General features: G+C 44.5%; 1 protein-coding gene across 2 annotated transcripts in view; it reads right to left on the minus strand.

Annotated features, from left to right (window-relative positions):
* Positions 1–7,244: 7,244 nt before the first annotated feature.
* LOC108496240 (calpain-14-like) overlaps positions 7,245–10,634 on the minus strand; it is a 31,282-nt gene continuing 27,892 nt past the window's right edge. For both annotated transcript variants that reach the window (XM_017812764.1, XM_017812765.1), the window contains 2 exons: positions 10,253–10,308; positions 7,245–9,951 (listed from right to left, as the gene is read on the minus strand). In XM_017812764.1, the coding sequence (XP_017668253.1) occupies positions 9,925–9,951; positions 10,253–10,308 (83 nt within the window). In that variant the 3' untranslated portion in view covers positions 7,245–9,924. The remainder of the gene's footprint in view (positions 9,952–10,252; positions 10,309–10,634) is intronic.

Consider the following 10,634-nt stretch of genomic DNA (forward strand, 5'->3'; position numbering starts at 1 on the left):
ATTCTGCATATGGAAGATAATTGGAGGGAACTGCTCCAGCGTTTCGGGTTCTGATCTCCTCACAGTAATGAGCGCACAAGCAGAGGATGCATATGCATGAGAACATAATTAAGAGTGGTAAAACCTGGAAGATTTTCAAACTCTATGGCAATTACCAACTTAAACACACAAAAAATTAAGATAGCCTTATACCCAAAGGAAAGTTATTATTCAAAGTGCCTTGCCTCATTATTGTTAGCTGGAGCTCAAACAGCAGGGTAGTGAGCAGGGGAGAGTTGCCTTCCATTAGCAGCAGGTGCTCTCCCTGGGATGGAAGCAGGATGCTGACATCGTTCTGCTCTTTCCAAGACATCTCAAACGGTCCCAAAATGCTTTATCGGAACAAAAATAGAAAGCAGAGGGCACACATGACTGGCAGCTTGGGCTCCCCTGTTGCTCTCTGAGCCTCTCTGGTGAAGAGCATTCATGGACAGAGAGCTACCCTGTGTAAATAGATTCACTAAATAAATGTGGTAATTATACTGAATATTATTCTCAGTAGAAATAGCAGCAGGGAAATGATTTGCATAAGAAATGTGGATTATTCATGTAAATGAATGTGTTATTTGTTTATAGAAAAGATTAAGTCTTGTCTAAAGACCTAGAACTCAGCTATACATGAAAGCGAACACTTAACCAGCATCTCATGCCTTCACTGTGCCCTGCCCACCTTTATCAAATTCATCTTTACAGTACTAGCTATGTTTTTCTCACCAGTCAATTTTGCTAAAACTCAAACTCCCCTCAACCCAGGGGATAGTTAATCTTCTCTAGGGAGCCTGTTTGGGTTGCCACTGAAATATCTTTATAGGAATCCAGGCTTTTAATCTTTGTTTTAGCAAGCTGAGCCTAGTGGCAGGAGAAGAAAGGAGTGGTTTCTAAGTTTGAAGAGCTGTACAAAAAGCCTGACTTGGGAGAATGGCTCCTTTAATTTCTCTCCTTCATTGCTGAGTGCAAGGAGGGGCTCAGGTCCCAGGCTGGCTGTCCCTGTGCAGTCCAGAGGCAGCCAGGAGTAGCCTCAGTTTTGGGGGCAATAGTATGTCAGGGCAGGCTAGCATATCCTTGGCAGCCCCCAAGAGCTGGCCTACAGATGGAGACACTGTGTGCCCACCTCCCACGCTCTGTGTCACCCCATGGCTTGCTCACCCTTGGGAGTAATTTCACCCCGTTACCCAAGCAATGCAGAAGGGGTTGAAACCATTGCAACCACCTCTTATTAATATCAGGACAGCCTCATCCCTCACCACAGCAATCCCAAGTCCAGGGTATTCACTAAAGGAAAAACACTGACTTAACAAAAAGAGCAGAAAGGCAGCCTCAGCTGATGTTGCAAGACCTTCGCCCTGCCATTCACCCCTGCAAAACAGCCAGCTCAGCTCCTGGACCCATTTTAGGAAGGGCACAGCCTCTTAGGAAAGCAGCTTTACTGACCATCAGGACACCTTCTCACGGGGCTTTGCCCTCAGGAACCTGCTAACTAGAGACAGCTCTTCTTCTCTCACCAGCAGCATCCTGCGTCAAAAGAAGCACAGCCAGCAGGTCGAGCGAGGTGATTCTCTCCCTCTACTCATGAGACTCTGCTCTCATGAGACCCCACCTGGAGTATTGCGCCCAGCTCTGGGACCGCCAACATAAGAAGATTGTGAACCTGTTGGAGCGAGTCTGGAGAAGGCCATGAAGATGCTCAGAGGGCTGGAGCACCTCTCCTTTGAAGACAGAGAGTTGAAGTTGTTCAGCCTGGAGAAGAGAAGGCTTTGTGGAGACCTTATAGCACCCTCCAATACCTAAAGGGGGCTACAAGAAAGCTGGAGGGGAACTTTTTACATGGGCAGGTAGTGATAGAACAAGGGGGAATGGCTTTAAACTGAAAGAGGGTAGATTTAGACTAGATATAAGGAAGACAATTTTTCCAGTGAGGATGGTGAACCACTGGAACCTGTTGCCCAGATGACCTGTCCCTGGAAACATTCAAAACCAGGTTGGACGAGGCCCTGAGTAACCTGGTCTAGTTGAAGATATGCCTGCTCATTGCAGGGGAGTTGGACTGAATGACCTTTAAAAGTCTCTTCCAACCCAAAGTATTCTATGATTCTATATGGCAGGTAACTGAGGAGAAACGCTCTCAGCGGATCCTATCTTTCATGTCTATGCAATAGCATGGGCTGCCTGAGGATTTGTTGCCTCTGGTTCCTTTAAAAAAATTTGAGAGAGGAAGAATGTTTGCCTCACAGCAGGAAGGGCTTATTTCCTGTCATAGTAAGTTGTCCAGTGACAGCTGTGTCTAGCTCAGGTTCTGGCACCTTAATTCACCAAGGCAATGTGGACTTCTCAGCTTACTTAGCTGCTTTAGCTAGTCAGAGTTGATAGAAGTTTTGATGGTCTTCAAATCTATTGCAACATTTTCATAATTTAAAGAGTAGAGCTGAGGGATGGCACCCCCACATGGCCCTTTCTACCAAATTTCTCTTGCCATTTTTTATTTCCAAGTACTTGTAAACCATAAAAATAAAAAACAAAAATTAAGAATAAATTGCAGTTCCTTCTACTAGACTCAGCAGTTTATTCTTGCAGCATACGAATTATTTTCTGTTAATTTATCCCCTAAATTCTTTATGTGCTTAGTTATGTGTTAGTTTGATAGAGTATCCCTTTCTTTTTTGCATTTCATACAATTAAAGTTCTGCAAAACTCAGCGCTTTAAACTCTTGGAAACTTGTGCACATTGGAAAATATTGATCCAGACGGTAGAGGCTGTGAGTGCCCAAGCCTTGCTCTCATACTCTGCCCTGCACAAGCAGAAAAGCAAGCTGAAATGGAAATTGAGTTCTCAGTAATGCTCAACTCAGCTGTTCAAAAATAATGAGCCCTTCAGATCAAACTCCTTTGGAGATGCTCATGGTAATTTATTGTCCGTATTGGCCCGGTGAGTGTTGGGAGACCAGGAGTCATGGCTTGCAGAGTCCCTGAGGACTAGCATCTTAACATCAGGCTGGCGTTTCTCCAGCGTCGCCGAAAGGCAGGGAGCGCAATGCTGATGGTTGTCCACAAGGGATGCACTCAGCATGGGCATCACCTGGGCTCAGAAAAGGGCTCTGTGACAAGCATGGCTCCAAGTTAAAATAGAACCTCCAGTGGTCTGCCCCAGCACTCTCATGGATGCAGTCAGACCCTGGTGCTGGGACACATGAGTCAGTTCCTGTATTACTTCAGACATTAGTTTGCCAAGCTGGAGCTAATGAACAGCTGGAACTAATGTCAGTTGGGGGATCAGGGAGAATGCCTCAGCCCTTCAGTTTAATTTTTTGGTAACATGTATATATGCCCTGAGAGTAGGAGACAGTTCTTAAGACGAGGGTTATGACTCTTCTGAGATTAAGGTGCAGGTAGGAGGAGTGTGTGATGTTGAGATTGTTTTCTTTTTCCTTTTAAAGGGAAACACAATAGATGGCAATAAGCACCAAGTTGCATTGAAGAGGCAACATGAAATCTCATACCCAAAGGTGTGCAGCCCTTCAAGATATTCACTGTATCCAAAATTGGCTCATGACCATTTTCCACCATCTTTTCTCTGGAAGGGGCGTGCTCATTATGTGCTCCAAAGCTCTGCATCATCTGCTCCATTTTTAGGGTAAACAGGCCAATGGGGGGCTGTATCTAGAGACTTATAGAGCAGGCATGGCCCCAGTTTCTGGAGCAGTATTCCTAGCTAACACTTTGGTTTTGACGAGGGCAGTGGAAAGGGAGAGGCTATGGTAATGAGGCTATCACAGACATAATCCCAGTTCTGGCATTCTCTGGAAGCTCAGAGTATAGGTGCAGAGGAAGGACCCTCCAGCAGCCCCAGCCCAAGAAAAAAGCAGCATTGCTGCTGCCAGCAGACTGAAAGCACCCAGTCAGGGTTGCTTGAGACCAAATTTCTCACTCATGAGCTCCTGCTCTTCAGCAGTGCAGAGCTGCTTTCAAGCAGAAAGTCATTTATGTCTAGCTTCAGCGTATTTATGAGAAGGAAATCCTGCTTTTACCTGAGGAAAAAAGCTACTTTACAGCAGCTACCTCTTTCATTTCACCTCGCCTAACGAGCACCAGCTGAAGACATCCTTCTTGTAGCCACATTTGCTGGAGTGTGAGGATCTCCACATGTTTCTGCAAGGTGCTCACTCTTAACCCTTCCCTCCACATTAGATGTGTGTACATGACAAGTTAGGAAAAAAAAAAAAAAGGTCTTTTAAAATTATAACACTTCGTAGCAATCCACATTTTGGGTCTCTTGAATCTGAAAATTCAATTCCCACATTTGTATGTGGTTCACTGTAAATATTCCATCAAAATGGGCTTCAAGAGAAAACTGGATTTATAATTGCCTGCTCTCTTACCAGAGATCCCCTGTGCTAGATTACGAGTGAAAAGTTTCCTCCTCAACAGCAGTAGCAAAGTCCATTTTTCTTGGCTCACAAAACAGCTGAAAATCTGTACAAAACCCAAGTTTGTTTTCAACCTGACTCTTACTGTGGATTTGAGTTCCAAGGATCAACATGATGGTCTGGCTATAACATTAATAGTGATAAAGCAGACATGTAATTCACCCAACAGTAATTTTGTATGGCACTTTTTACCACTTATTCAACAACAAAAAAGTAGCAGATAAGCCCACGCAGAGAGCACTTCTGCCTGGTATCTGCAGCCACCACAACACCAAGCGTGTCCTTTGCAAGTGGCATCAGTCTCTGGCACTGCCAGGCTGGGTAGAATTAGTCAGGATTTTGTAGGTTTTTTCCTTTATCTGTGGAACGTCAGCTTCCTACATTACATGGCTGATCTGAGCAAAACAAAGGTCTGCCTGCACTGGAAGAGAGCACGATGGAGACATTCATTTCCCCAGAATAGGTAGTGTAACAAATCAATCCTGACTGCACTGATAAATTGAACTTCAAGCTTGGTGATACTGCTTTTCAGGTCTAATTCAGTGTAAGACATAGCAGGAAGGAAAGGCAAAGGCATTCGTTAGCATTTCATTCTGCAAGGAGCTGTTCCCTGAGCAGGGGAGAGAAAAAATAAAAAGATCTTTTTCACCTTCTATTTCAGCACAGCATTGCAACAATTTTTAAGGAAGGCTACAATGAGTGCACAGGTATGTGGGGCAGTGTGTGTGAAGATAGAGGGGTGCAGAAGAACTAACTAGTAATCACTGGCTTCTTGCCAAGCCCCAAACCTTGGCATGGCATCCTAATTTGAGCACCTGGATGCCAGTGAGAAAGAAGTGTTGCTTATGGGAAAAATCTGGCTCACAGCAGTATGGGGATTCCAGAGCCACAATGCTCTGGCACGCAAAGGGAAGAGGAGCTGGTGGGCTGGACTTCAGGAGACTGAGGTCCAGGTCAAGTCTTAACAGAGCTCCAGGCTGAACACAGACAGATCACTCCCCTGGGCAACTGCAGAAGTACTTCTTTTTCTAAGTAGACAGCAAATGCTGCTCTTCTTGTCACATAGCAGCCATCACCCTGGGGACCCAATCTTCCTCCTCTCAGCACTGTGGCACTATAAATAATATCAAAAGGGATTTCTGCCCTTCACTTTTCTAAATCTGGATAAAAATATCAGTCTGTGTATCACAGTACAGATTTTCACCCCTCTTCCACACTGGAGCACAGGGTTACCATCAGCTAGAATCTAGCAGGACTGATTATGGGAGAAAAGTCTCCACAGCCCTCAGTGTTTGGGCAGAAAGCTTGAAACACTGGCCTTAATAGCTCACAAATGAAACAAAAAAAGACTTCAAGTTTACAATCTCCTGGGGTGGGGTTGCAGGACTAGAGAGAGGGTGAGCAAGGGCTGGTGGACACTTGGATTTAGCAGTGGCTTTGGCTCCATATTCTCAGGTTGTCTCTGAATTCCCATCACTTCCCCATGCAAAGGCCTGCACTACTGGGACACTTTGTACCCACTCTGCTCAGTGACTAGTTTTCAGGCACCAAATGCCCCTGGAAACAGGCTTTTCCTTTCAAAAGCTTCAAAGTCCTAATTTTTATGACATGGGTACAATGACAACTTGCCCTTTAGATGTCCACTTCTGGATTGTGGAGTTAGGATTACATGTAGTGCTTAATAATTAAAAACAAACCAACATTATTGATTCTACACAGAGCATCTCATGGTATGATCAAAATTTGCTGGCCAGCCATGATGGTGGTTTGTGCAGTAGCCACTTACATGAATATAATACCTCCCAGCAAAGGATTGCAATATGCTTTTAGGTTAGGCAGGAATCTTGTTGACCCCACTGCAAAACTGGTGAAAAGGAGAGATGTGATCTCAGGCACAGAATTACACTGCAGTGTTTCAACAGCATGTAGACCTTCAAATTTTAATTGATTGCCCAGAAAGAAATACACAGATATACTCAATCTCAAACCTAGATCACATTGGTATCTCTCCAGAGGTGGTCATCCCTAGCTATCTAAGGGGAAAGAGCCCCATGATCTTGCGGTAACTTGTCCCCAGAACAGCTCTTCCCCTTTTGCCTGAAGCCAGATATCAAGTCTCCTGCACAGCTCTTCACTGAAGCCATCACCTCTCCAGCTATGCCTGTTACTCCATTAAGTCATAGCTCCTTTTTGAATCCTGTTAGGCTTGAGAGTAGAGCCTGTCCTGTTGCCATCTCTTCAGAAGCCCTGAGCATGCAGAGTGCACACAGTGAGGCTGACAGGTGCCTGCTGTACCCCAACTGCACACTGAACATGTGCACCAACTATATCCAGGAAACATGAAATACTTCCAGTTGTGTGTGTGTATCTTGCAGCAATAAGCTCTAGCTGAATATTTTGTTTGCAAAGTGTAGATTAGTTCCTTTCAATTTCATCTCAGCCTTATTGTTACACTATACCTCATCATCCAGTTCCTCTTACCAATTCAGGTATTATTTGCTATTCTTGCACCTGCCTTCTCCAGAAAGGACTTTTATTAACAATGCTAGTCTCAAGCCACAGCCTTACTTTTCTTTCATTTCTGCTAGAGCAATACCACCCTCTGCAAAGCTCAGCATCTCCACAAATGCTGTGGTTACAAACGAATGCATCCTTCAGCAGCATTTTAGACCATTTTTCCACAATGCACATTGTAAATGAGGAGTAATATATCTTCAGAATTGCCCAGAAAACATTATTCTGTTAGCAATATAAAAGCCTCACAGTGTCCGAGTAGGTGCCCTTGCCAAAAACATTTTATTATGAGCCAGATAATTCAGTTTGAATTGTACACGGTTTGGTATAATCATTCCAGTAAAGCATTCTTTACAATTCTGTAACAGCAAGTCACATGGCTCAATAAAGTTTATTGCTGCAAATGCTTAGTGATTCATGGCATGGATGAATTCTGTTTCTTTCCTGGATCAAGTAATCAATAGCAAAATAATCTCCCTGCAATTACATTGCTCTGCATTAAAGAGGTGTGAAGTAAATAAGTACAAAATCTGATAGAAAAAACGATGTGTACATTAAAATGAACTGCAGTTTGAAACTGGGTGTCCTGCACCACAGTTTTGCGCAGAGCCCATGGCAGAGCTACGTCCAGCCTTAAATGATTCTTGGTCAGCTGATTACACACATTGTGCAACAAACCCAGTCGGGACCGACAGATTCCCATCCCATCACGTCCAACAGAGCCCTGCTGAGAACACTCTGCACTCACACAGACCTCCCTGCCCATCCCCGTGGGTGCCAGGGACCATCTTTTTCAGAGCGCGCTGGAAAAGCGGGACCTACGCTCTTCTAATCAACCTTTTCGGCTCTTCCAGTGCTGCTCCTGCACACACTAAATCAGTGTTTATAACATCCCCTGCTGAGCTGAGTGCAAATTAAATCAGGGTTATTTAGTTTGTACCATCATGTTCAGCTGCAAGTCACAAAAGGAAGCAGAGGCATGGCATTTGGGAAAGGGCACGTGCTTTGTGAGGGGAGCTGCTGACGGAGCCTCTTCGGGAGCCCAGCAGGACAGCAGCCCTGCAACAGTGCTGCTTCTTCAGCAGCCCAGCAGGATAGCAGCCCTGTGACACTGCTGCTTCCTCAGGAGCCCAGCAGGATGGCAGCCCTGTGACACTGCTGCTCGAGGGGCCCTGGATATCCCTGCTCCCTCTAACCTGCTCTGCTTCACAGATCTGAACCCTGTGGCTCCAGTGACACCACAGCAGGTCACTCACAACAGATAATAGATACATCATCTGTAATAAACAAGTACCAACACAGCTACCTATTTATCTGGTATGAACGGTTTTCTCATAAAAACAGTACGAAAATGATACTGTTTAGAAACAGACTGTTCTGGGGAATAAAGTGCACACTGTTGTTTTTACTGTTTAATGCCTCCTGACTGGGAACACTTTAATGTGGTGGGGTTCCTCTCTAAATATGCTCATGCTATTGCACAGGCTTCAATGCAGTGGTAAGCACATACCTGAACTCAGTCTTTTGCTCATGTTTTCTTTCTTATCCACAGTCCACCTCATTCTTGAATCTCACACGCACTCTAAAAGAATGTTTATGAGATTAAGTCACAGAAAAGTCACAAAAAGCCAGAGGGAAGGCCGCCTATACAAGCTTAATATAACTCCTTCCTACAAAGGCATTAGAGTATGGTCTTTCGTTATATGTTCATTCCCATTGGAGCTCGGTTTCATTTGGTGCCCTGACTAGGCTGTGCACTGGAAAAGAGCCACAAATGTGCTGTCTGCAGGAATGGGAAAAAAAAAAAATTAAGAAAAAAAATAATCAAAAAAGTAACCTGTAACAGGCACTCAGCTCGGAAATTTCCAGTCCAAATAAATGAGTGGTAAGAAGGTGAAAAAGGATCCTACAGATAGATGCATCAAGTAACTCTCTCATGGATTTTGATGTGAACAGTCCTACTTACAACATGTTCTCTAACGCTGTTCACAGCTACGCACCAAGTTTTCACTAATTAGCTACAACCTAAATTTGCCTACATCATTTAAAAGTACATACACATACACACTCTCTCTCTCATCTTTTATAAAAAGTAACTGACAAATATCCAAACAGACAGCTCCTGTATCATGCTACTGAGAACATCCATTCCCTGCCAATCTCCAGTGACTTAAAAACAATATGGGATCAGTTTACCTTTCATTGTACCGTACTTCTCAATCCTCAGAGAAAAACCACTGCCTTTCTGAAATAAATATGCCATCATCACAGAACAAACAGCTTGAGGCCCAGCTCATCTCTTGGTCAAATCAACTTAGGTTCACTTCAATATGTCTATGTTGACTTATAAAAGCAAAAGAGATGGCTTGAACATTTGCAAATCACCTTTTCGAGTCAGGGCTAGGGAAGAGTGCTCATTCAGTGAGTCCCCATCCCTCTTTCCCACAAGCACACAGACTCCTGTCCTCTACCTTGAGCAGCAGCTACAGAACCGGGATTCCCTCTATTAGGTGACAAACTACTCAGGGTTGGGGGCTATTTCTCTCCCAGGCTCAAGAGCCCCATTCCCAAGCACATCCTCTGGGCACTGCCACAATGTATACCTATAACAACAGCAGCAAAACATCAGCATGAAGTAGGTGACCCCAGAAACTCAGCCACCGTGCTCCATGGTGTGACACTGTGCACTTGTAGTGGTTGGCATCCAGCAGTCTCTTCTCGGAAGGGTTGTCTGAAGTGAAATAGGACTTAAAATAAATCCATTTAGTAGTAAAACTTCAGTTCACCAAGTCTGTGGTTATTAGGTCAAGTCTGCTTCAGGAGAAGGCTTTTCATATGAGGTAAATCAAAGGGCTGAACCCAAAGAGTCCAGTGTGCACAGAAAGTTGAAACAAGGCCGACTTCCTCATCCTGGTGCAGGTCTGGTTGTCCTGTCCTCTACAGCACTGCTTCAGGAATAAAGTGTCATCATCATCCACTGTAAAATAATGTGGAAAGTGAGTTGAAATAACCCATCCATCTGAGAGCTCTGCCATATTCACACCTGGACTGGACTGTGGGGCACTGGAGATTTTTTGCTTCCAGAAGGAGCAGAAGACAATGCAGAAGACAATGCAGAAGACAATGCAGAAGACGTAGAAGTCTGAAGCTCCTTGTTGTTTCTAACCTACACTGTAAGTGGTCAGTTAAAGATACCTTTTCTAATGCTACACAACAAAACATGCAGTGCCCTGTGCAACAAAGGAGCCTGCATTTGGCAGTCAGGGAATGGGCTTTACCTCAGATTCCCGGAGATATATCCCTTTGCCATCTTGTGTTAGGTTGCGAAATGCCTCTGCAAAAGAACCAAATGAGGAGCATTAACTTTATAGCCAGGAGATCACCACCAGCCAAGACACTGTCTCAAGAAAAACCTCAAAGGCAGAGAATGTAGGCTATTCTCAAGTCCATGTGAACTTCTCTGTTCTGTCACTGGAATATCCCTGAAGGCTGGAACACTGGGACCAGCTGAATAAAGTCAGGCACATTACTGTCTGCCCACCCATCTGTGAAACCTCAAAATACAGGGGGTCCCAACATCACCCACTACAATTTTGGGACGTGCAAAATGTCTACAGCATGAGCTTACAGACTAAGCATCTGTGAGCTGTCTCATCATCA

Source organism: Lepidothrix coronata, unplaced genomic scaffold, assembly GCF_001604755.1.
Source record: "Lepidothrix coronata isolate B3197 unplaced genomic scaffold, Lepidothrix_coronata-1.0 Scaffold38, whole genome shotgun sequence".
Taxonomy (NCBI): Eukaryota; Metazoa; Chordata; class Aves; order Passeriformes; family Pipridae; genus Lepidothrix; species Lepidothrix coronata.